Source organism: Eucyclogobius newberryi, unplaced genomic scaffold (genome assembly GCF_026437365.1).
Source record: "Eucyclogobius newberryi isolate DKJ021-1_F unplaced genomic scaffold, fEucNew1.0.hap1 SCAF_3, whole genome shotgun sequence".
Classification (NCBI taxonomy): Eukaryota; Metazoa; Chordata; class Actinopteri; order Gobiiformes; family Gobiidae; genus Eucyclogobius; species Eucyclogobius newberryi.
The window spans coordinates 7,276,816-7,304,376 of NW_027315945.1; the positions used below are offsets into that span (position 1 = coordinate 7,276,816).

The 27,561-nt window shown below is 38.2% G+C and overlaps 1 protein-coding gene across 3 annotated transcripts; it reads left to right on the plus strand.

Moving 5' to 3' along the window:
- Positions 1-1,238: 1,238 nt before the first annotated feature.
- etv1 (ETS variant transcription factor 1) lies at positions 1,239-26,489 on the plus strand. Of its 3 annotated transcripts, none has more exons than XM_072461171.1 (10): positions 1,239-1,502; positions 5,615-5,668; positions 13,586-13,712; positions 15,214-15,387; positions 15,789-16,036; positions 19,146-19,214; positions 20,490-20,558; positions 21,635-21,804; positions 24,636-24,737; positions 25,878-26,489. In XM_072461171.1, the coding sequence occupies exons 1-10, from the start codon at positions 1,442-1,444 to the stop codon at positions 26,097-26,099; spliced, it is 1,296 nt and encodes a 431-aa protein (XP_072317272.1). In that variant the 5' UTR covers positions 1,239-1,441; the 3' UTR covers positions 26,100-26,489. The 3 variants fall into 3 exon arrangements, with proteins under 3 accessions (XP_072317272.1, XP_072317273.1, XP_072317274.1); XM_072461173.1 differs by having other exon boundaries at positions 1,242-1,502; positions 5,615-5,672; XM_072461172.1 differs by lacking the exon at positions 19,146-19,214.
- The last annotated feature ends 1,072 nt before the right edge of the window (positions 26,490-27,561 follow it).

The window sequence follows — 27,561 nt, forward strand, 5'->3', positions numbered from 1 at the left end:
GTGCTCTTGTGGCCTGACGTGCTGAACTATCGTGATCACGCTCCTCATCTGTCCTCGCTCCTCTCTCGCATTTATGGCCGAAAAAAATGCAGCACAGGCTATCATCTTTTCATATTGTTCAGTTCTTGAAACCCACAGCGAATGTGTAAACTTTCTTATATGAGGAAAACACAAAATTTAGGTCGGAGCGAGTGCAGAGAAAGAGAGACACTGGGCCTCTTCTCTCTGCTCTTTGCAGATAATTACGTTATATACGGTCAGAATACAGGATATATTTACTGTAATTATTCTAAACATTTGATTTTTACACTTTTTAAATCCCACCTGGTAAAGCAAAAAGTAGCCCAAAAAATACACACCCACCCAATATACTTTGATTCTGCTGAGGGGGAACAAAAGTAGCACAAAACCACCCATTCTAGCAACACTGGCTGTGGCTACAATAGTAGCTATGGGATGAAAGAACAATGACAAGCCTGTGACATGCATTACACGTGTAAGGTATGATTATTATTATTATTATTATTATTATTATTGTTATTATTAATATTTTTTTTAATATTAACAAGATGCAAATAAATAGTTTTCATATACATTTACTAAAAGTACACTCTTCACAACACACTCTGCCACACAAACCCCCCTCCATGACCTCTCACCTCCTCTCCTTTACACTGCGGCTCTGATCACACATCCATAACAAAGCCTCTTCTCTGTGATTCCTCTTCCAGTTTCCTAACATCTCTTTCCCTTTGGTGGCCCTCCAGAGCTGTTCCCGGCCTGTCGTTAGCTGCTCGAGCCCTGGCTGGCACAAGGTGACTCTTTTCAAATCTGCAGCTGAAAGAACCAGACCTAGGTACACTATATATATATATTTTTAAACTGTTGCTGGAGTTCCTTGCCTAAGCAGTCCAATTAGACGGCTGCGTGGCTGAGGCGGCTGCTGTGTGGTGCATACATTAGACACTGTGGAGGGGCTCTGCAAGCAGAAGGAGCCGGGGACCAGGCTCCTAGTGTCATCACAAATTACCAGAAGAAGCTCGGAGCGCTCCTGTTCACTGCGCGCTGGCTCCGGCGCTGGTGCCACCCCCTCCTTCTCTCTCTCTCTCTCTCTCTCTCTCACTCTCTTGCCCTCTCACTTGCGCTCTGTTTCTCTCTCTCTCTCTCTCTCTCTCTCTCTCTCTCTCTCTCCACCTCTCACCATCAGTCAGCGCGCGCTCCTCCCTCTCAGCGCACACCTTCTCTCGGCTCCAGCTGTACTGTCAGCGCGCCTCTTTCAGTTCTGAGCGGCAAAGAGAATGGATTTATGATTTTACATTTTGTAAACTTTTAAATAAGAGAAAATAAGTAGTTTTTATTTTTATTTTTAGCCGCTCCCTAACTTTTTGTATGGTTGGTGGCTCATGGAAAGGCGTGCTGGTTGTGGTCTAAGTCAGACGTGATGCTTCAGGATTTGAGCGCCAGTGTCCTCTTTCCGCCGTGTCTGCAACACCGAACTTTTGGTCAGTGCTCTTCTTATCTCATCTATTCTAAAGTTAAGTGTTGTTAAGTTTAATTTACTTAAATCATATTTTCTCAATTTGAAATGGTACAAGGCCTAAATGTCTTGTTTTATCAGCTTAAGTGTGAGATTTCACTGTAAGATCTGGTGGAGAAAGACAAAGATTCTAAATTTGGACTTAATTTGACTTGTTTGAAATCATTAGTTGACACATTTGCTCAATGTAAACACTTATACTTACAAAAACACTTTTTTACAACTCTTAAAAAGTTGTATTTAATAAAACTGTACAAATTAAAATATGTGATAATTATTTTTATCTTTATATTAGGCTGTAGAAACAAAAATAATATTGTTGTAAATGAAAGCATGCCATGCTTTATTAAGCAAATCAGGGCAAAATCTCATCACAATTATTTCAAAACATGTTTTCTCTCCTAAACAACAACACAAACCAACCCTCTCTAGTTTAATTTAATTGTTCTAAGTTTTGTTTTGGTAAGCAAATTAATACGAACAACAACAACAACAACAACAGGTGTATAATATAAGATATACAGTTTTAGTTAATAATTGAGATTAAAATTTACTTTAAGTGCAAAGTATAGTAATAAATCAACCAAAACCGAACTCTAATAATAATTCATGGTTCAGTTGAGCAAGCTTAAGACGTAGAGAATCCGCTTTTCAAATTTAAACCTCATTCACACCACATTCATTCAAACCAACTCACACATCCAGTGTCAGCATCCATCGCTCACTCTAAAAACCTCCTCAAAAACAATTCTTTTAATCGGATATCTCATTTCCGAATGGTCCAAATCCAAGCTTGTACCACGAGCGAACAAAGATGAGGAAATAGACTGGGGCGTTTAATATTTCAGTATGAGAAGTGAGAGCAGCAGCAGCGAGACAAGGTATCACTGTTAAAGATGACACTTTTACTTCAACACTGTGGATTTAATGAACCACTTCCTGTCCATTACCATAAAAGGAATATCTCTTCATTTGAGAGATTTATGACCACAGGTAATTGGAACAAGATGTAGAATTATGAGAGTGAATTTCCGACGTATGTCCTACTTAAGAACGGCTCAAATACCTGTTGGAATATTTTTAGATCTTTTTTTGGTTGTTCAGTTTTTTTAAAGCTACACAATTCTAACGTACAGTCACCAACCACCAACAAGAAACAGATATTAACTACTCCAATATCAGTTGATTCACAAACATTTCTAAAAATTTGACCAACAAGAAACATGAACGAACTATCAACCTTTCAGACATAATACATTGTCGAATCAACTTTCATGTTTTTGTGCAGTCAAATATCAAGCGGTCAAAAAACAATTGTAATTTCACTATCAAGAAACAGAAATTAAAGACTTAAACATCTTTTAAACACAGGTTTTCACAAAACTTTCAGTTTAATCCGTGTTTTTGTGAAGCCCAATATCAAACTCTATTTTAAAATATCTAATTTAAAAATGTCTACATCTTATATTCCCTCCACACACATTTTTTAGCTCAAACTTCAATTCAATTTGTTTTTTCCTGAGCAACATCAAACAGTCGCTTCACAAAAATGTTGACTTTGACCAACAGAAAAAAAATATGAAAAATCTATTTTATTTTAGCTATATCCATCTTTAAGCTATCTTTTTTTTTTTATCTCAGATTTTATTTAGACACAATTATACTCAAATTTAAATTCAGTTGCTTCACAAAAGCAATTTAAACTTTACCAACAAGAAACATCTATGAACTACTGATTTAAAAAAAAAAAATAATTTCATTTCATTCATAAAATTCCAGCATATATTTTCGATAAACAGAAAATGTAATGGTCATAAAAGAAAAGTAGATATTAAAATGTGAATTTCTTTTGCCTTTTATTTAGCTATCCATAACTCTTTTCCTTTGCCCCAGCGTCCTCTTTTCTCCCGTGTGTTACTTTCTGTTATCGTTTTGTGAAGGCTGGCACTTCTCCAGACCCGAGTCGCTCCGCAGGAGTTTGGTGCAGCTTGGCTTTAGAACAAAACTGGTTCCGGTGACTCATCCATCCCATATACTTCTGCTGGGACGCTATTTTAGTCTTTTATCAGACGCTTTTTTTGTGGTTGTTTTTGTGTCAAACTGTTTTCTTTTTTCATCAAAATATTATAAATGAGCTTGGATTGTAATCTGTCCTAAAATGTGTCTGTGTTTTAAACCAATTGGCAAAAATGTGGTTTTGTTTTGAATTTCCAACCAAATATTTGCAATGAAATCAGGTGTTAAAAAGAGTCTGGATCTGTTTTGTCATGACAACATAAAAGTGTATTTTTACTTTTTAAATTCCTACCACATTTCATTATAAATGCATTAGAAACAACCAAGAACATATAAATTACACAATATGATTCAGCAAAAAGCTTAGAAAATCAGGTCTTGAAAATACTCAAAGACAATTCCGAATAACGTAATAAAAGTTGAAAAAAAAAAAATCTGCATTTTGCAATTTTATGTTTAAGACTACTGCATGGCAAGCAAAAAAAAAATATTGACATACAATAAATCCAGAATTGAAAAACGATCAAACAAACACATTCAACATCTCATTCGATCTCTTGTTTACGCTGTCTCCACCTGTTTAACATTCTCTCTCTCTTTTTGCGATCTGTTAATTGTTTACTCTCTTTAATTCACACCTCGGGCGAGAAAACATGATATGAAAAGTGTCACAAATGGAAAATCCGTCTTTTTTCCCCATATTTTGTCCCCGACCCCACGCATGTTAAAACTCATCCCTGCTCCCGCGATAATGACAACGGCCCCTCCACTGAGTGTATAAATAGACCTGCTAATGACATTTTAAACTCCACTCCGCTCTAAAACACATGTCAGATGACTATTTCTAATTGACGACGGCTTATTTTCGAGGGTCAGTGGGCGTCAGGAAATCGATCAGGTGACGAGTTCGCCCGGTTTTCGGAGTGAAGCGCCGTGGGTACGTCCAGGTGCATCCAGCCGTGGGGAGGAACACAATTAAACACAGTCGACACAATGGGTGTGCGGAGGATATACAGAGGCGTGCGATCCGCTGCTTGCCGTCGAGTCAAGAAAAGGCAGGGATAGTTTCCAGAAGACACACTGCTAAAAATGGAAATTCCGATATCGGGAATTCAAGCAAAAATGTTGTAAAAGTGTAGGGGAAAAAGAATCACAACAGCATTCGCCTTCACAAAATTGTTATTTCAACCAAAAGAAACAAAAAAATCTAACAAATGCTCAAATGTTGAGGAAGTCCATCTAAGGAACCAAAATGTCAATATTCTGAAATAATTTAAAATATTCTTTGCAAGTTCTAATATTAATTGCTAAATTAGTTTAAAAGAAAATTGATCTCAGGCCGAGTAAAAAATTTTACAAAAAATTCAAACTAACTATTTCAAATGAACATTGTTTATTTATTTGAAAACGCATCTTTTTCACTCCTATTCTACAGACAATTTTGAAAATAAAAATATGCAATATTGACAAAAATGAATATCTCAATATATTTAGTCAGATAATATTATGTCAATCCTACAGAAATGTGTTAAAACATGTCTTCAAGCATATCAGCTTATGTGTAATTATCAGACAAATGTAAAATGTTTGTAAAAAAATTAATCACACACAAATATCACCAAAACAAAAAAAATCTTATATAAATGCTGCACAAATTTTGCATATCTTTAAAACAACATTCACAATATTATCTACAATCATCAATTTCGTCATACTTATGTCGTACTTGTCTTTAAACACAGACTAAACCTTAGCATTATACGGGCAAATCTTACCTAGAACAATTTTGATTAAAAGTAAAAAATTGCCATTGTTCTAATAAAAAATCCATTTAAACGTTGTTGTTTTTTTAATGCAGGGAAATTGATAATTAAAGGTTATAATTATTTTGTGTAAAAAGTAATATTGACACACCTGGGTTGACCAAACTCTAAAATAATAGTCATTTCTTGCTGATATTCCTATAAGCGACAGGACAAGGAGCTGAAGCTTTTCTCTTCTCTTCATTTCTCTCCTCTCTGTCCGTCCACATCACTCTCTACTTCTGTCTATTTTGTGCAGCTCAAGTTCCCGACAATGATGAGCAGTTTGTCCCGGACTTCCAGAGCGAAAACTGTGAGTACGTGTACGTGTTTGTGTGCGTGTGAACATCTGTTAGGGCTGGAAGACAAATCGCCATCAACTCGAAACCGCAATTTAAATGTCCTCAATCAGCAGATTACAAAAGATTATGGTTATATAGGTACCGTATTCAATCTGCCTAACTGCTAACACTAGTTCAGACCTCTACAAACAGTCCGAAAGTTGATCGATTTTTGTATTAGTTTAGCAAATAATTTTTCAGTTCTGTCTCAGATTACAATAATACAATTTCAAATAGATTTTTAAACTAGGAACACAATACCAATTTTGACAGCACAATGATAATGAAAAAAACTAAAATGTTTGTTATTCAACGGAATGTCATTTTCAACACAGAAAACAATTTTGTCCTACTATATATTTTTCCGAAACATTGATATTTTCTTACTTTTGTGTGCAGTTCTCGTCTGTACTTGCTGTCTTGACTGATGTCTATTCTCTTTAACTGCGATATTCTTAGACTCATGGCTTATTTGCTTGATTTAAAATAGTGCAGATGCTTTTTAGGGACGAGCGCGATATATTTAACCCATCTGTGGCTGTTTTGAAATGTAAAACGCGTCTCCTCGGTGACCTGCTACTAGAAAGAAACACTTTTGGTAAATGCCCGCTTTGCGGTTTGCGTGCTGAAGTAGAGGTGAAGCTAGTGCGCAGTTTATTTTTACAGTAATCATAATATTTGATTTACGTGTGTGTATACGTCTGCTGGTAATATTCTCTCCTGTGAAATAAGGTTGGACAAGAAAATCATTATCATAGTATTCAAATTTATTATTTTGGTAGGTAATTCTGAATTATTTACGTGAAAGTAAATTGTGCACAACATTATAACTGAAACATTTTCTTTAAAGTGAGTGTGATTTTTTTTTTTTTTAACATATAAAAAACAGAACATAAACAACTTTTTATTTTCAAGTGTCAGCTTTAATACTACCTTCCTCCTAGCTGTCAAAAGTATATGCTCCAAAGGTATCCATTTATTGTGTCCATAGTAGGAATATCGAGGCCCAAATACATAATTCTGAAGTCAATTGGGATGGCAATGGCAACAATATTTAATAATAATAATCTCAGTCCAATTCTTCTTAACAGTCAGACATTCCCAAAACACATGATTATGTTGGGCAGTTATTAAAATGGGCAGAAATGATGAGAATATACAGGTATGTCACAATTAGTAGTCTCTTTAAAGTCACATTTCCATGAGATAATTGTATAGAAGGTACTAAATTACAGCCTATTGTTTAAAAAAGAGTGCTTTTACTATCCTTATAGCATTGCAATTGGTATGGAGTCTCGGGCCTATAACTTTGTATCAAGATCGAGTTTGAAATTTCAGGATTGTGGTAATATATACAAAGGACCCTTATGTCTTTTAAATAAAGTCTGCTTTTGCACCTTTTGTACTAGAGTTTTATGCAAGGTAAAGCGTCTTGCCTAGGGTCTGGATTCGAACCCTCCATCTTCAGTTCTTAGATAAAGACACTTAAACCGTTCAGCTCGCAGTATAATGCTGTGGTTGCGTCTCACCTGAGCTTGTCGAGGCTGCTGGGTGATGGGGACTTGGCGCAGGGCTCTTCTGGAGGAGGTGCCAAGGCGTTGACACAAGCGGTGTGAGTGGATCCCAGCAGGAGCCAGAGGCAGCACATGTCTGTCCTGTGAGCCAGGACTCACAGGACGCCCATGGAAGCGACTGAGAAGGAGCCGAGCCTGCTCTGCCTCCCGCCTGCATATACATCGGAAAGAATATGGTTCAACCTGTTAGCGCTAGATGAAGCAACGTGGACTGTTTTAAGCAACAATTTTCTTTTTCAGTTTTAGTATTATCATTACTAGAATTGCTAAACACATTACAATTGGCATTATTGCGGAAACCATGAGTGAACTACATTTGGATACTCTTTACAAATTTCAATACCCAAATGATAATAAAAAACATGGTTTTATACTAGTTCTGATAAAGCTCAAGATCATTTCAAAGGAAAGATCACATTTAGATTTTTCTTTTTAGGTATTGATACCTAAATTAGTTTCACGTTTTAATACTAGTTTTAGTATTGATTATTATCTCATTTTCAATACTTTTGACATCCTTGTCAGACAAATTATCAATTTCTTGAAACCGCGCCCCCTAATACTGAGGAGTGCCATACAACATTATATTTTGTGTTATACTCTGTATAATATTTAGATTCCAATTTTAAAATGTAGCACATTTTTTGTTGATACAAAAATATTTTTCCCCCTGAGAACAGTACATAATATTATACTATACATGTTACGATTGCTAACAGCTAAAAAAATATAATAATGCATTTTAATATCTTGAATAAGTGAAAACAACATTGATCTAGTGGGCCACCCGTATGCAGAGGTCACGAGACTGTCCCGTTGTCCTTCAGAGACCGGGCCAGGCTGGGTGGGCGTGGGGCTGTGAGGAGAGACCGCTGCTGACCATCTGAAATGTCCTGCCCTGGCACACCGGCCCGCAGAAGCAGCACCGCGCAGAGGTACGGACAGATGGCCAGAGGGGCCACTAGGGCAGCCTGGTGGGGGCCCCAGCCGGCACCTGTCCCAGATGGAGTTAGAGCCTGTGCTCACATGCTGCACTAAACAGACAGAGAGAGGAGTGGTGATAAAGGCAGGTGATGAATGAAACAGGAGGAGACATTTACCTGTCAAACTGGATGCACAAAGTAGGATCGGTTAAAAAAATACATACATATTTTTTAATTATTTAATTTCCTCAGTTTAGTTCTTGGCAGAGAGGTATTCAATATCGGATCATGATTGAGCCTTTGCTAATTTTTTTGAAACAACAACATTTTTTCTTCTGTATCTACCTCTGTATCTTCCTGCGTTGCACCAATGAAATTTCCCCATGTGGGACAATAAAGGAATATCTTATCTTATCTAAAAACAACATTTTGTTGTGTAATCAAGTTATGAACTATAATAACTGACCAATCAGTGGTTGTGTTTTCCCTGGGTTGTTTTAGCTAGCGTTTGATTGACAGTTGCTAAGCGCAACTCCTTTCAGCGGGCCGCTCAGACCCGCGATGCTCAGACCCGTGCCGCTCAGAAACCAAATCTGTTGCCATAGAAACCAGCAGTGCGGAGGGGGCGAGTACCTTCAACAACGTCGCTCCTGATTGTCTCTTTGGTTGCTATGATGCACGCACATTTTCAAATAAGGTTTGGTAGCAGATTAGCCGCTATAAAACTGCTAGCCAAAGGTAATTTGCCTGAACCTGTATTTTTATGGTCTATGGTGGCAACTAATGATTATTTTGCCCTCCGTTTGATCTAGTGGTTGTTTTTATTTATGTATCAAACAGTGATACTGAGTGAGCTTTTTACTGCATTATTTATTTATTCCTGAGACCTGGCTACTTCTGTTGCCACAGCTGCCCTGGAGTAAAGTGACAGAAGCAAGGCTGTCATTTTACATCATCAACCCCTTTGACTTGGCCTTCTTGGTCACCCACCACATTCATTATGTGAGTGAAGTGAAAGGATTTAAACTTTTTGGCATTTGATCTGCCTTGAATATTCAGCATTGACTGATATTTATTTTGATCTGACAAACCACTTAAAGGAAGATTTGTTTTAACACTTCAGTGGGTGGAAAAGGGGTTGTGTGTATATATAAATATAATATTTATAATATAAATAATTAGAGCTGTGGTTACGGCAGCAGCACATTATGCCAGGTTCCATGTGCTATATATATATATATATATATATATATATATATATATGTATGCCTGGGAGCTTGAGGATATATATATATATATAAATGATGGAAATGGACCGAAAAATATCAACATAGCTTATCGGCGTTCTAAAATATCGACATTAGCCATGAAAAACTCCAGGTTGGTCACTATCTAGTGAAGGGTCTTGCTTAAGGACACGTGATAGAACACACTCATCCGAGGTGATATCATACTGCTGACCTTTGCTGAACAACAGCTCCAGTTCAACCAAATCTAAGCTTTGGTTAAACTGGACTTCTCTGACTATAAAAACAAGTACAATTTAAATATATATGAATGTATATAAATATATTTTTTTTATATCATACACCAGTACACTATTGGCAATTTGCTCCTTCATAACTTCTTTAAAAGTTTATGGTTGACCGTATGCCACTCTATGTCGACTTTGCCCTCTGAACCTGTGAAGCACCAGAACAGCAGGCACCCAAACCTCCTCGCAAGTGTCCTCCTCGGGCTGCAGCAGAAGACGGAGCTTTCCTTTTGTCTGCAGCTCCGCACAGACGCCCAGCATTAGCATAACTTAGCGGGGAACGGAGGAGGAGGAGAGAAGGTGTAAAACGAGGCCACACGTTTTTCCTGCAGAATGTGGTCTCTCTCTTTCACAGCGAGAGGAGCACCTACAGCAGGTGAAAATGGAACTGAGGCTTTTTCACTGCTGCCAAAAGACCTACACTTTTTTGTGAATGGACTGGAGAAGGATCTGCCAAACGAAGCCCCAAAGTTTGCCAAGATGCACTTTTTTGCATGTTACCGAGTGAGGCCAGGAATTTGTTAGTAACGTTGTGGAGAATCAGCAAATCCAGCAGGGAAGATTTTTTTTTGTTTTTTTCTATTCATAAAGTTGAATTAGTATTATATCCATAGATTCAAAGGAGAATTAGAATTTGAAATCTTCATCAATCAAATCAGATTGAGTATAAAATAATTGGTGTACGTGGTCCCAATAATGTTGTACAACACAGGGAATGTTAACACAAGGAATGTTAAAAAGTACAATTTATGACTGGTTTGATTTTAGCCATTGAGACGAGCAAGACAATGCCACCAGGTCAACTTACAGGTTAGATCTGTGGAGGGAAGAATGGATGTAATTTATTAGAACATAGAGCAAAAAAACTGATATTAAAAAAGCATAACAACAGAAGAAAAAAAACCAGGAAAAGACACAATTGTATACAACATTCAAATCACATTCTGAATCTGGCCCTAGCTAGTGAAAAACAATATTTGCATTGTGAATCAAGCCTGTATTTGTGTTAACTACTCCTCCTTATAAACACTGTGACATCTTAGTTCATCAATACAGCGATAATGAGAGCAATCAGGCCGTGACGATCGTGACATCCTGGATGGAGAGGAGAGACGCGCGTTTTAGACCGAGCTCTGCTATTGATTTGCGTAACTGGCCCCCCTGCTGGCCAAATCTATTGTGACATTTCCATTTCTAATTTAAGGCTCTGGGCTCGTCTACATGTGAAGCTATTGGGGTCCACAGCGGGGGCCTCAACAATAGACAAGAAAATAGACAAGAAAAATTACATATTAGTTTCACATGAAGAAATAATAGTCAATGTACACAATAATTTAGAATATACAACTAAATAAAACAGCAAGGGAGATCTTACGAGATATTTTGCACATGTGATCTTTGATTTTTCCATGTTTGGAAAAAAAGTTGGTGAGTTATCTCTTCAGAAGCTGTAGTTCAAAAAGCAGTGCAACAGAAATAGCAAAAATATTACATTAAAAAAGTTGTGAAGTGTGGAGAGTGAGAAGGTAATTTATTAAATATGTTTTAATAAGATAAAGATACAAATAAAGAGTCTGTTCTAAGGGCTCATTTTAAACATGTTTTGGAGCATTAACATTTGAGTTGAGAATAAGTTTGCGTGTTCGCCCAGTGTCTGTACGGCACTATCCTGTTAAAACAAATGTCATGCATTTCAGAACATTTTCTTTTTGGTCTAAACTACAGGGTTAAAGGAGACCTACTTTGACATTCAGTTCCAGTAAAAGTAAAACAAAAAACTACAACGTAAGAAGACTTTACATTTTATTCATTGTAAACAGCAACTTTGATCTAACACAGACACACTTTTTTACTGTGATTTGAATTACGATTTATCTTTCAACCGTGTTTTAAAGTATATTTTGAGAACACACTGGCCAGAGAAACACGATTACAAGGTATTGTTTTGTCCACACAAGTCCCTCGCTAACAAGGCTTTTCCAGCTGTCGTCAAAGGTCGCCCCATAGGAAGTGTTTGTTTGACCCCTGATCGATGACCCGGAAAGGTCAGGCACCCAGCGCGGTCATGAGCCACCCAGAGCAGAGGCACGGCGGGCCCCTGTGGACGGCCCTGCGGGTGCCTTGCTCTGTCTGGGGCACATGGTCTGCTCATCGTGTGGCATCTGACAGTCAGGCGTGAGAAAGAAAAATAAAATCGAGAAATAAGATCTTCTTTGTGTATCCTGGAACTTCAGCTCTGTGGGCATTGAAGCACAAACATTCAGCAAAATCCAACAAAGCAAATGTGGTAGATTTCAGTTTTGGAAATAGTAGCTCCTTCCTAAATATTCCTGGAAAACAGAATGTTCTGGACTATTGTGATTGCGCAGTCCAACATAAATGTGTTTAAAGTGTTTAAAGTGGAAATGGGACCCCCTGAGGAGTCCCACTTCCACTTTGGGAACCACTGATCTACACAAGGATTATCTACTGTAAATTTTGTATACATTTTGCTATGTTTATATTTAGTCTCTAAGAGCTTGGCCATGTCATGTCACCTTAGACATAAAACAATATACTGTATTTATTTAAATATACAGCTGAGGTTGATTTTTTTTTTTTTTTTTTGGGCCAAACAGCTGCCTAAGAATACACACTTAAAGCTTTATTTGAACACTGGTGTGCTAATGATACTGCACAAAAGAGGACTAACTGCTCTGTTATCCAGTGAGTTGTAAAACAGGTATGTGGGTGAGTTTGTAGAAAATTAAAATTATATAATTTTGGGAAATATCAAATCCAGTCTACATATTGGCCATCGGTTCCACTGGATTCCAAACAATTGGCATTGGCCATGGAAAAAACAGCATAATGGTCAATCTCTATTTCCAAACACAACTGAACCTTTACTTGCCACGAAGGACCCATAGATACATGACTCCAAACTCTGCAATAATGCGGTCTGAATATTTGTACTCTGGAGAGACCAATTCATCACTCGTCTGAAAGCATGTGCCGTCCGTCTGTCCGAACCTGGAACAAGGAACCCGAACTCACCCTCTCTCGCTCCTCTTCGGTCCTCTGCTCGGCCAATTGAATTAGTGTTGATCTGTGCTGCAGAAGATGGGAGTTAATCAGGACTGATCAGGCACTTAGCAGCCTCTCCCCTGCACCGGGCTCTATGTGGGGCCACAGGCAGAGCAAGCAGCAGGGCCCCTTCAGATCAATGAGCTGTTGTCGTCGTCAGGAGCGTTGTATTGAGCCGCACCCCCTGCTCTCAGTGATTGTCATATTTCACTAAGAGAGAGTGGAGGAAAAGCCGGTGCAAATGAGATTTCAAGTGAGTCGTCTGTGAGAGCAATGGGCTGAGGATGAAGCTGGACTGGGATTTGTCTGAATGGACTTTGTCTGACTCTGCTGAAAGAGCGTTTGTCATCACTTACTTAGAGGAACTGTAGATATGCTATTTTATTGTTAAAGAAGAACATCACGCAATATTGATCTAAAACAACCTAATAAAAGTAGCTGATTTCCAGACTGCAGCACTGACTTCCACCTGTCCCTTTACAAAGCCCTGCTCTGTCAGACCAGAGCTGCTGCCCATGAACAGCAGATTTGTATTTTTTTAAATATTTTTTTGTGCCAAAATGGCTAGAATGAAATCAGTGCACTGGCTGTCTCTGGGTGGGTTGGTTAAAAAGGGAATTTTCGGTGCAATGGAGTCTTCAATGTAGGAGAATAAACATCACTCAAGCAAATAAGAAGGGGAAACAGTTGTTACCTGGTTAAAATCTCTTAAAATATATAAACATTATATTATATATGACATGTCTCTTTTAAGACCCATGTTGACAGTGTTTGTCCCTCTGCGTGTTTCAGTGGCTCTGCACGGCCTCCAGCTGAAGATCAAGAGGGAGCTGCACAGCCCCTGTCTGGAGCTGAACTCAGCCTGCAGTCAGGAGCGCCCGCTCAGGTTCCAGTATGGAGACAAGTGTCCCTACAACAGGTATTCTCACACATGTTGTATATGTAGTTCACTAAAGAAATTGTTTCTTGACTAAAAGCATGTCTTGCTGATAGATTAGTCGGCTAGAAAGGACAGTGCCGGAAAACTCTCAAAATGTTTTAGTATCTCGTGGATTAGACCATGTATCCGACCCTCGGAAGCAAAACAAACTCCTGTGTGAAATTGAAAACGAGACAAATGACACGCAGAAAGACATGAAAGTAACAGGATCAGGTCAAAGTCTGTTTTAATTATAATTACTGAAGCTCATGCGAAAATATATCACCGTTTCCAGTGATTATACTTACAAAAATGTTGTATGTTGTATGCTAAATGGAACCAAACATAAACAATAACTCTTAAGCTGGCTTTAACATGGAAAAAGTGGCCTATATTCAGCCGCTATTAAGCTGTACCAGTACACACAGGTCACAACTCATTTAATTTTCCAAACATGAGCAACTTTGCTTCTCACAAGTTGTTTGCTCTCTGCAGCGCAAATAAAAACATTGGCCAGTTATCCAGTTTCCCTGGTCTGCATGTAAATGTGGTGAATGTAAAAGGCAGATTAAACTCATGATTCACTCCCAAATCTTCAGCAGGCTCACTCCAGGCATTCCGTTGCTGTTGTCTCATATGAATCCTAATAAAATCGGCTAATACAAATGTTGGGCCACTAAAACACTAAACAGGACTAAAGGCCGTGATCATTTGTGCATATTTCATATAATGTTGCTCTAAACATCTCCATTTTTCTGCATGACCATCTTTGTCTGTTCTAGATGAGTTTGTAATAAAGACTCTTCTTATCAAGTGCGCATTAAAGCCGGAGCATGTTGCTAAGTTACACCTGATGTGAAATACAGTGCTGCCGCTCCCTGTTTGCCCACAACGACCTCTGCGCACACGACATCTGTAAATTGCTTTGAGGAGAACAGAGTGATTCATTTTCTCACCTGCTTGTGTTCTGGAAAACATAAACAACACCACTGTTTACATCACATCTAAAGAAGCATACTGGTGTAATGGTGAAAATAACGACACGGCATGAAACACTGCACAATAAGGCTGCAAGATATAGTGCAATCGAATCAAAATCACAAATTGAACGGTTGCAATTAGTAAAACACAAAGGATGATATTTAAAGATAATTTATTTTGCAACACATTATCTCGTTTTATCTTGTGTAAAAGTTGCTTTGCCTGTAGTTGTTCTGAACCCCATGGCAAAAAAAACGTCCCAAAACTGGACGGTTGTTTGAAGCTTCTGGACGGTTGTTGTGAATTATTCCAAAAAAATAATGTGAGATAAAATAACTCATACCAAAGTACACAAATATACCCATATCATTTGTTTATATATTTGAGGGATTGGGAAAGACGTTTGGATCGAAATTACAGTAAATAGAAGGGATTATTCCTGTTTTGGTATGTTACATTTAAACACTGTATTTTTGTCTCAGCTGTCTTAACATTTGCGTGTGATGTTTTACTCTTCTAGTGCCTACGAACAGAAGCAGCACGCAGGAATGAAGTCCACTAGCCCAGTGACGCCCCCTTGTAGCACCCCCGTGTCCCCACTCCACCATGGCTCCCCCAACCCTGAGAGAACCTACAGCAGCCACATCCCCGCCTCGCAGCCCCTGCCGGACAGCGCCTACACCATGGATCACCGGTACGCTATTCTCCCTGTGACATGAATGCAATGGGAGATGCTTTCCACGTGGTTTTGCCCTTCAGTTTGTTGAGTTGGTCTGTGTCATCTTGTGCAATCCAGTAATAAACTGAATTTCATAAAATGGCAGTCCAGTTTGTCCGGCTCCCACTGATCTTTTAAAAACAGATTTTAAAAATGTCAATGAAAATCCTAATGGGAACTTATACTTTGCTTTTTTTGGACTCTCAAAGACACGTAAACATAGTCGAGAATGTTTTAAAGGTATTCTGTTGGACACTCTTTTGGAAATTGAGACATTTTGACTATGGTCAATAGATCGGCCATTACATATACACACTAGTGATAAAAACCTGGAAATGTTAAGTCCTTATTCACTTGTGTACTTGCTGCATGTGCAGGTTTCGTCGGCAGCTATCAGAGCCGTGCCACTCGTTCCCTTCTCCTCCGGCTCTGGCCCGGGACACCAGGCCCATGTACCACCGACAGATGTCTGAGCCCAACATCCCCTTCCCCCCACAGGGCTTCAAGCAGGAGTACCAGGACCCTCTGTTTGAGCACCCTGCCATGATGGGGGCCCCGCTGCCACATGCCTACCCCCCTTCCATGATGATCAAGCAGGAGCCCAGGGACTTCACCTACGACTCAGGTCAGGACTTGATAAATTCTAGTGATAGGAGTAGTATTAACACGTTTGGAGAGTTTTTTTTTTCACTGTTTGAACTGAAAATCTACACTAACGTGGCGCTGGACCTGGACTGTTTTGAGTTTTTTTGTACGGCTCCCACTGATCTGTTTGAGTCCACAATATTAATACTTGCTAAATATGTACCATCGTATGATGCTACACATTAATTTAACCAAAACCATATTGTTCAATTGGCTGCTGTGACTGGTTAAAACTATGTTGAAAGTCCATCCTCTTCCCTGTCAATTTCAGTGGGTGCTAGTCCAGCTCGATATTGCAGAGCAAACCTTTTTAGTGCTGTTATATCAGTCTGGCTTTGGCCAAGTTAGATTAACATATCATTTGAGTTATGAGTTCTAGTATCCATTCTCAACTATATATAATGGGACGAATTGAGTTTTGAAGATATGACAGATTTGAATATTGATATCATTATCAAAGAGCAGATTCAAAATAAAATCGAATAGCTGTGTCCTGCAAAATGAGGACGTAAAGTGATATGACTGAACTTTAGTAGTTCATTTTATAGTTCATTCAATTTTGGTGAGATACATGACAGGCACATTTGAGCACATTTCTGATGACTGAGGGTAAAAATGTTGTCTTCAGCATATATATATATATATATATATATATATATATATATATATATATATATATATATAATAATAATAATAATAATAATAATAATAATAATAATAATATGATACAAATATTTGTAAATATTACCCTCCCATTATTGTTATTTGCATTATTCAGGCTCTTGAACTACATCTGCACAAAATACTGTTGGTGAGGGGGGGGAAAGTAACTGAGCTCTGATTTGTAATTATATAAAACACCACGATTACTAACAGGGCCAAAGTATTCACACATTTCTTCATATTGAATACTTTCAAAAGTACTATTGTCATTTCATTTTTGTATAATTTAGATAAAGAAAAAACAAAAAGTTGGCTAAAAGCTCTGAAACGTTTTAAAGTCTTGGACCTACAATGATAATTAATTTAATAATGCAGTATTCCTGTCTAATTCCTCTTCAAACATTGCGCTATGACACTAGTTGAGTGATAAAAAGCTTTGGCTAAAGACAAATGCAGTCTCTAATCCCATTGGCCCAGTGCGTCCCTCCATAACAAACGAGGGGGCGGTAGTTATTGAGTTTGCCCATTATTAGACAGGCCTCTGCTAATGTCTGCCGCTCATTTCCTGTCGCGGCTAATAGAAGAGCTCTGGTCCCACGCCTGCATGTGCTCTTCCCCTCTCCCTCTGGGCTGAGAGGACAGAGACATGCCCCGGGGTGGCTGGAGGTGTATTAATGAACCTCCTCTAGACCCGAGTCCATTCACACAAGAGCCACGGCAGCAGCAGCAGCAGCAGAGGCGGGGGGCCAGACTTCTGTGACTGTCAGCTGCCGTCACGATAGTTTTACAATGGGAACAACATGGGAAATCAGAAAAAAGAAGAGAACTAAAATCAACTGTCTGAAGTAAAAAACAAACACGGTAACACTTTAAAATAAGGTTCAGTAAACTAGTCATAAGGCGTTAATAAGCACTTTAGTTATTTGTTTATAAGCACTTACACAACCGACTAATTGTGACAAGTCAACTATAAATAAATAATCATAGTTGTATTTTTAACATGGTAATTGTTATCCCGACATACAAACTCTAAAACACATGCAAAATATGTTTTTTGGCATTATCAAATACAAATTCTTATTATTATTCTTTATCTAGAAGCCTTCGGTCACCATGTTTCAACCATTATTTGATTACAATTTGCAATTGAAATAATTGTGTGACTAGTGGAAAACATCAGTTGCAGCCTTAGAACACAACATTGGTTTTACTTTTTTGTCAGATTGATGACAGCTCTCCACGTGTGTCATGGTCAGCCTGATGCAGGGCTGGGAAGAACGAAAAGGAGGAGGAGGAGTAGCTGTAATTTCATCAGCGCTATTTCCTCCTCAGACCCATTACTTTGATGAAGTTCAGAGAAATGTTTATGGGCTGCGTCTGTTTATCGAGCATCGCTTTGGTGCTGCTCAGCCTGTTTGATCGCACACACGGACCTGTCTGTGTAGTGGGAGGGGCCAACAAAGCTCTCCATAGATAATTTGTTCAATTACAAGGGACAGAATGCACTTAACAACTTAACTAAAATATTTATCATTTTGATTCTTAATACATTATATTCAAATTAACGCAAAATGCGCAATATTTTAAAACAAGGATTAAACGTATTAGGAAACAGCAAGCCCTAAATATTTAGCTATTTCAGATGTCTTTTCTCAAAGGTTAAAAGGGGACATATTACGCTGAATCCACTTTAATGAGCTTTTAACCTTGTTAAAATTGTGTTTTCTCATTATTTGTTTACTTAAAGTTGTTATTTTGATTCCTGCATGTCCTGTGAGGCTGGAGTGCTCAGAAAATTCTTGTTTTCGTCTACCCAATATCCCCACCCACATCCCTGTGCTTTGTTGTGACTAATTGAAAATTTAAGACACAGACTCATATAGAATTCTAAAATGTCATGTAGCCACATTTAAAAAAAATAAAAACATGTAAAAGACAACCCGCTGCTTGTTAGAGTGAAATGCTGTCACATGAGGCTCAGTTCTGCAGTTTTGAACAGGAAGTCAATGGACCGTTTTCTATTACTAAGCCATTTTAGATTAATGTTATGTTTTTTAATGAACAAAATGTGAAATTATAATCTACTTATGTTATAGTTTAATATTAAGTACCAGGAAAAAAATCATAATAAAATATGTACCTCTGGAAACTAAATCTTGAAAAAAAATAAAAATATAAAAAATTGCCAATCCACAGTTTTTCTACTTGTTAGAAAATCACAATGAAGATATTTTCCAGAATGGTTCAGCCTCAGAGCAGGAGCTGGAGGCCTGATCTTTAAGAAGGGTTGGCTCTTCTTAAGGATTCAGTGCATTAAACTAAAGAGATACAATGACTTTAAAGCTGCCTCTGGGCTTCTCACACCCTGCTCTTCTTTTTTCTCCCCCTTCCACTGCTCTCTTTTTCTTTCTCCCGGCTCACATTAGAAGTGCCTAGCTGCCACTCGGTTTACCTACGCCAAGATGGATACCTGGCACATGCTAACAGGACAGAAGGTAAAGTTAAATCGGTGGATTTACATGCACTTTCCAAGTACTATCAAGTAAGGCTGCAATAATTAATTGATTAAAAGTGTATAGAATTTTTTTTTAAAAATGATAATATTTTAACTACAAAATCTGCAATGGCTGAAGCCATTGCTGGAGTGTCTGCGTCTCTCCCTCTCCCCCCATCTCCCTCTCCCTCCCTCCCTCACTCTCCCCCCCTCTCTCAGTCCCTCCCCCTCTCTTCCTCTATCTCTCTCTCTCTCTCTCTCGCTCGACTGGCTCTGTCCCAAAATTCTAAAGAATAAAGCCTAAAGAATAAAGTCTACCTCTCTCCCCCTCTCTCTCCCTCCCTCTCTCCCTCGCCATGGTAAAATGGTGTAATCTGTCGTTATTCTGTTTCACTTACTGTCCCAGATTCTTCTCCAAAGAATGTGATACAAGAGGGAAAGATATGCTGAACAGTATGTTAAGTCCAGGAGCTGCGAGTGTTGTTTGCATGTCAAAAAGCAGAAAAAAAAACACATTTGGTGAAAACATGTTTGTGTCTGTTTCGAAAAATTGTAAAGGCAAAAGTAAGTGCCGCTTAGAATTATTATTCTTTAGACTTTATTATTATTAAAGTACAAGTTTTTCAAATGTCAAAAGTAATAGCACACGTACTACTGTGAAAGCGATCATAATGAGGTATAACATGTTGAAATCAGTTGAAGCGTTAAGGAGTTGAAACTGGCTAAATGGAAAATCATGGAAAATATAATAATAAAAAATACGTGAAATACAAGAACATATAGTGCCTGTGTGACATCACGCAGACACTCACAATAATTTCAAGAGTTGATTATTCAGACTCAAAAACACAAACCAAAAGACCAAAGACCAAGAGCAATAAGTGGCTTTGTTAAATAAAAATGGCAAAAATAACTATTTCTGGTTTTCCTCAACAGTTTGACAAGTTGACATGGAGAAAATAACCCTTGACTAGTCGACTAATAAAATAATCATAATTTGCAGCTCTACTATTAGAGCTAAAACAAGATTAAATCAGGACGAAACTCTTGACTCTTGAAGGTCTAAACTTTGACTATATCAAGTATAAATCATTGCAAAGTCAAAACAGAGCAGAAACGTCACCATGTCACATTTAAACCAGAACTGAAGTTGTCTAATATCAGGACTAAACCATGTCTTAAATCAAGCAGTGAACCAGGGACAAAAATAACTTAACACATCCATCTCAGACATTATTTTCATGACATTCTCCTCATTCTGCTCCCTCTGTTTCAGGGTGCATGTTCGACAAAGTAGCGAGACATTTCTACGATGATACATGTGTGGTGCCAGAGAAGGTGGAAGGTAAGTGCATAACATAACACACATGCTTTGTTTGCTCATTGCCATCCTGAGTCAAATTACCAGTAGAATACTTCTCTGATGTTTTTTAAGTTCTTTAGCCTTCATCAGACTGCACTATAGGTTTGTTTCTACTGGTTGGCTTTGAAATAAATTGGCACGATCCAAAAGTGTCTTCACTGTCTTAAAAGACAAATATTCTGCATTATTTGTATTGTTATTAGCCTTTAAACACGAGTACCTTCAATTTGATATCTCATGTTTTATAATGAAAAACAAAATGGTTTATAACAAACAAAATTACAAATGGAGTTTTGCCGTTTCCCCCGTCACTACCTGAGGTTTGGCCATCTACTGGCTGCAGAGGTAATTACACACAGTTTAAGAAAGACAGCCATGATTTCGACGCATTTTAACGGGGCCTCTCACTTTTGAGTCTCAGGTCGCAGTTGTACTGATCGTGATTAGATGGGAGAAATTCACTAAATGAGTCTGGCAATGATTTATGGACTTAAAAAACAGCAGAGAATATTCTCAGAGCCACATCACAGGCCGAGAAAATGTCAGTTATCAAATGTTTTTGACGCTCAGAAGGGAGAATATTTTCAAACCAGGATCCATCAGATTAATGTAAATAAAGCTAAATTCTACTCCAGGTATGTTTTTGATGAGGGGCAATGTTAGAACATGGTTAAAAAAGTAAATTATTCCTTATTTGTCCTTTTAAGTGAAAGGTTCCTGCACCATTTAAGCAATCCAAAGCAGACTGTGACTGTCTATCCTCCAAAAGGGTCGGCTCACTTTGGCTTCTACAACTCTTTAGCTAAGAAGGAACTACACACCAGAGCAAGATGATTGTAAAAGAGAAAATGCAGGTGGCAAAAAGCAGAAAATAATTATCTTTCTTCAAACCAGCAGAGGGCATCAAAGACCTTATATAATCATTCAAATGAAGACGGATCCAAATTATAAAAAGTGAACCAAATTAAATGCTAAAGCGCCCAAATGTACATAGAATATAATTCAACATGTCCCCTTTTAACTTGTCTTGACAGTCAGTTGTGTTTGTGTGTTTGTAGGAGATGTAAAGCAGGAGTCGGGCTTGTACCGCGAAGGCCCGTCGTACCAGCGCCGCGGCTCCCTGCAGCTCTGGCAGTTCCTGGTGGCTCTGCTTGATGACCCTTCCAACTCGCACTTCATCGCCTGGACTGGCCGTGGCATGGAGTTCAAGCTAATTGAGCCTGAGGAGGTGAGAAGGAAATGGGAAACAAAATCCTTTTAAAAACAGTCAATTTGCACATATCAGAGGTTAGAAATTCATATTTGACTAGTTGTCTAAAGTTGACTAAAGCCCTTACATTCAAATTCAAATATTTCAATATAACCTTTTCATGCACAATTTTGACAAAGCAAGATAATAAAAAAACAAGGATGATAATAATAATAATAAAACAATAATTTTTAAATTACATATCATTTTCCAAGATCCAGCTATACCCAATGAGTGGGTATAACTCAATTTAGCAATAAAATAATGTGTTGAGGACAGAATTTTGTGCAGAGACACAAAATTCAAACAATGCTTCACTGATAGTGAGGATACAGTTTGCCATCGTAATCAAGTAATCGTATTCAAGTGGATAGCACATATGCCGGGGCAGGCCGCATCGGAAAAATACATTCCAATTCGTATTTGATTCAGACAGACTTAGTTGTTAGTCGATAATGAAGTCACTGTTCATGTCTGTGGCACTTTTTTGGATTTTGACAGGATGATAATCACAAGTATTTAAAAAATATTGTAAGCCTCTAGATTAACTGATGAAACGATGACATGGGATTCAATTCTCCCATCTATGATATGTAATTCTTTAGGCTGCTGATCAAACATTAAAGTATTGCAGTAGTTTGGTCTATGGATGATGGAGGAAGGGAAATAAGGAAATAAATATTTTATTATCCTTTACACATAACAATTTATTGATATTTACTCAAAATTAAAAAGGGACATATTTTATTGAAATTTGGTCTAGTAACACAATTAACTATTAATTAAAACAATTAATTAAATGACATTAAGCTTGTTTCAACATGTTTTTCCACTTATCATAGCTGTCATGTTCATGTCACACTGGGCTCCTACACCGGTTGCATGGCTGTTTTTGGTAACCCCTGATGAAGAGTATTTTACAAAACTCTTGAAAAACTCCCAAAAGAGCCCAGGAGCTGATATTGAATACAGAATTGACAGCAGTGGTCAAACGAGAGTATTACATGTGTACTCAGAATGGCTTTTAGGCAAATCCTTGTTAATGTGGAACTGGACACCTGAGCACCGTGTAGTATCTGACTGCAGTGTCTTCATGCCAATAGTGCACTGTAGTCCTGTTTGTGAGAGTCAAAAAGTTGCCTTTGTGGTGGTTTGCAACAGTGACAGGACCTGTGTAAGATAAGATAAGATATTCCTTTATTGTCCCACATGGGGAAATTTCATTGGTGCAATGCAGGAAGATACAGAGGTAGATACAGAAGAACAGATCACTTATAGGAAGTCTGAAAAACACTTTCAGTAGAAGATCTCCTATAAAAAACTCCCATAGACAAATAAATACATAAATACCATTGCATGTGATCACGACAGTAATTGCACATGAATATGTGTCACGACAGCATTGCACATGAATGTGTATTTCTTTTCCATTTGACAAGCAGTACTTTTAGTTTTCATTAAAGGCCCTGTATATTTAACCCTGATTTGTAAAATGTCATTCCACATTTCTACTTATTTAAAAAAAAGAAAGAAAATGTGGGTGATTAGTTCTTCTTGTCAGTGGATCACACAAAGGGATTGCAATGTTGAAGAATGTACAGGCTCTGGGATTTATAAATAATAATAATAAAAAGGGCAATGATCAGCCACCGCCTCGCCACAATTTTCTGCCAAATTGTATAAAATGTTGCGGAACAAAATGTTTTGCTCCCCATACAAAATCCTGTTTACAGCGATAATGTTCAGTTTTCCCACTACTAATTAACATGCACATGATGTGCATGTTAATTAGAAGCGGCTTCGCACGGCCTTACGGAACTAATAGATGTCTCACCAGCTTTTGGCGCTCTGGCCTAATAATAATGCCATGCACTTGGCATACACTAGAATGGGGATGTGCAGAAGGGTAAACCAGTTACTTAATGAAAAAGTTTATTTTATGAAAATGGAATCAAAAGACCCTGCGACGAGCTGGCCCCTGTCCAGGGGTGTATCCCGCCTAAGGCCCAAAGTAACTGGGATAGGCTCCAGTAACCCGCGATCCCGAACGGGAACAAGCGGTAGAAAATTAAAGAAAAAAAAGAATCAAAATCAAATTAATTAAGCTAAATGTATGTAGTCTGTATCTTTACACAATCGTGCAATACATTATTTTATATACTAGATAAATACATTCTGTCAGGATTTTTACGAGAGGGAAAAGTTTATTTACAACATGAATTTGTGGTCATCTTTATAGATTTTAAACATCGTAATATCGTTATATCATATATTGACTCAATAAATCCAGATCAGACAATCGCTACATTTTAATTCCATACTGTGGTGTAGTCCAGGCAAACCAATACTATATTCATGAAGACAAGCAACTAGCAAACCCTCCAAACAAACTTTCTTATTGCACCTTTGATGGAACATGGTGTGAAAACTTTGAGAGCTACTAATTTACCTTTTATATTTCATCTGCTAAGACAGTTAACAATAAAAAAAAATAAAAAAAATGAAGTAATAAAATCACAGGTGTGTATGAGGAGTGTTGTCCTGCTGTTGTGCTCCAAAACGGCTGTGATAAAGCGGTGAGTGGTGGTGGCTCTCCATGGGTTCAGGCTGCTGCTGGAGCTGCTCTGTGGGACAGGTGCAGGAACATCTGCTGCTCCTGCGCTCGGCTCCTAATGAACACTTTGCGGTCAGCCGTGTTTGATTGCTCTGATTAGACTCAGATGGACACATCCTGGAGGTGTGCGACGCCAACAGGCTGAAGAGCATGTTCTGCTCAGTTTCAATAATAAAACACTGCGGTGTGTTTGAAGGTGGCGCGGCGTTGGGGCATTCAGAAGAACAGGCCAGCCATGAACTACGACAAGCTGAGCCGATCTCTGCGCTACTACTACGAGAAGGGCATCATGCAGAAGGTAAGCACAATACAAGTTAGCTAATGATATTTTTCAAAGCGCTATAACAATAAGTATAAAATAAGTAAATCATAAATATATTACTTTAAGATGCTTTGTGAAGAATAAAACCTTTTATAATTGGATGCAGAAAGGACACAGGACCCTAAGAGCAGCTTTTAAAATATATCTGCACTTGGGAAAAACAAATGTTACTTTATTTGATGAAGAAAAATATCATCATTCTATAAAATAATTACAGAGGTACAGAAAAAAAAGTATTGTTCAAATTACCGGTACCTAAAACCAGATATTGTTCAAGTAACAGTATCGAAAACCAGGTATGGTTCAAATACCAATACCGAATGAATCGTACCGGAGACCGGGTATTGTTCAAGTACTGGTACTGAAAACCAGGTATGTTTCATGTACTAGTCCTGATAAAAATGGTAAATTACTTAGTCCAGCTGTAGAAATGTTAGGTTTGATTGATTTCATAATTTCATCCCATTGTTAATAAAGGATTTTTAAACTGCCGGAGCACCTTGGATTTGTCTTTTCTCAGTTTTAAAATTTAGTGCGAGATTAGTGTTTTTGGGGCATTTTAATCCTACAAACAGAGGGGGGGAAAAAATAATGAAAGAATCCACAGTGACATTTTAATGTTGGGTGATCAATGATTATTGATCTTTGCAAAGGTTATCCAAGCATCATTATCTTATTAACGTACAGTCTGTGTTGTGCCTTTGGTGGCGGGGTCAGGGGTATCAAACTCATTTTGGGTGTAGGGTGTTGGCCACATATAATTAAAGACATACAAAATCACAAGATCTATACATGTTATTTTATCACTTAGATAGACAAGTCACTTAGATGATGCAATGCTTTGGATGAAGCAAATGTCAACATAAGATTTCCATTTGATCATAACCGCCATACTTATCATCTTTTAAACAACGTTTCTATAGAAACGTTGTTTAAAAGATGATAAGTGTGGCGGTAATGTGTAATATGTTTGCATCAGAGACCTCTTGTATGTCCAAATTACCTTTTTTATTGGAATTAAATGGTCATTCTAACCCAAGCAGCATTGTGCTTGTCCAACTCTTCAGTTCCAGGATTATGTGGGTTAAAATGCATATGTTTTGTTTGTGTTTTCAGGTGGCCGGTGAGAGATATGTGTACAAGTTTGTGTGCGACCCTGAGGCCTTGTTTTCCATGGCATTTCCTGACAATCAGCGCCCTGTGCTGAAGACGGACGCGGAGAGGCAGATCAACGAGGAAGACACCGTCCCCCTGTCCCACTTTGATGAGAGCCTAGCTTACGTGCAGGATGGGCCCTACTGCCCCCCACACCCCTACAATGAGGGCTACGTCTACTGACACGGCCCCCATGCACTTCAGACTGAGCTTCTGCAGGGGGCCTTGTTCATGCGCTTATCATGAGGGGTCGAGTACGGAACATGAGGCCGAGGCAGGACTCGCAAATACATAGTCTCCATTTCCTGTCTGTGTTATGGGAAATGCACAACAAACTTTTAGCATATTTAATTTGGTTCTGTCCATGCTCATGTAGTGTTGCCTGGCAAGCAATACAACTTTCTCACTGTTTGACAGAGAAAGTAGTCTGGTACTGATATGTTTGAATGGAATTGTAAAAGGAGGGTACAGTGATTGAACACTCATGTAGCACTTGTTTCTCGCAGCAAGAAGGTTCACAGTTTGACAGTAAATTTCTGCATTTTGGTGCATTTTATATGTAATATAAAATTCCCATCAACCTACAAAATCATATCTTTTTGTACTAATCTTCAGTTTCCTTTTGAAACATGAGCAGAAGATTTCCATACTTTTTGCGTTACTTTAAATATTAGACACTGCTTTGTTGCTAGGAGATACAAGCCCAAGAGTTTCTCTACAAGTAAAGAAAATGCCCTTCGGTATGCTACAAACACTACAAAATACATGACCCAATAATAGATTATTTATCCTAACCAATTTAAGTTCAAAGAACCACACCAGAGGATTCCTTGGACAGTGGTTGCAGACCCCTGACACAAAACATGCAAAATCCTCCAGCTCAGTCCTGAAGATGCCACACTCAGGACCTGGAGACGGTCCATAGGCCCTGCACTCACTCACTGCTCCTGACAAGTGTTCCCAGTGTCATTGAAGGATGAACCCATTCTATACAGAATTATGAGAAGTAGGAAACAACTGAATCCATGCGACCCTCATCTTGGTTTGGTTAAAAAACATTCTATTGCTGGATATGCTACATAGCTGAATGTCACCTCTCAGGAAGGAAATGAAACCTCGCCAGACTGCCATTCTGTGTAGTGAATAATGAGAAAGCTGTGTGGTTAGCCAGGCTATTGGAATACTGGAATGATTAAACCCTTCTGTAATCACATGAAAAAATACAATTAAAAAAGGACATGTCGATACTTTGAATTTGAAAATGCAGTAAAGATTTCAGTATTTCCAAGTGAATAAAGTGTACATCTTGTGACTGCTGAACAGGAGGAGGCAAAAGACCTTTGTGACTCAATATAAGGGATGAGCCAAACTGGCAAAAAATAATGATATTTTTGCAATGCATCAGAAATGTGATACAATGTAGATGTAAATGTCTTTGTTAATATTATGGTGTTCCTCTAAAAGTAAAATGCAGAAACATGAACATTTTTCCCACCTTTGCAATAATTTTATATGACCACCTTGCAGACAATATATTGGCCATTTACTTTAGGCAATGACGTCTGTAATCTGTTGTTTGGACAATTGATCGTCCTGCATTCAAACACAATTTTGTAGTTTCAGTAAAAATATGTTTAACTACACA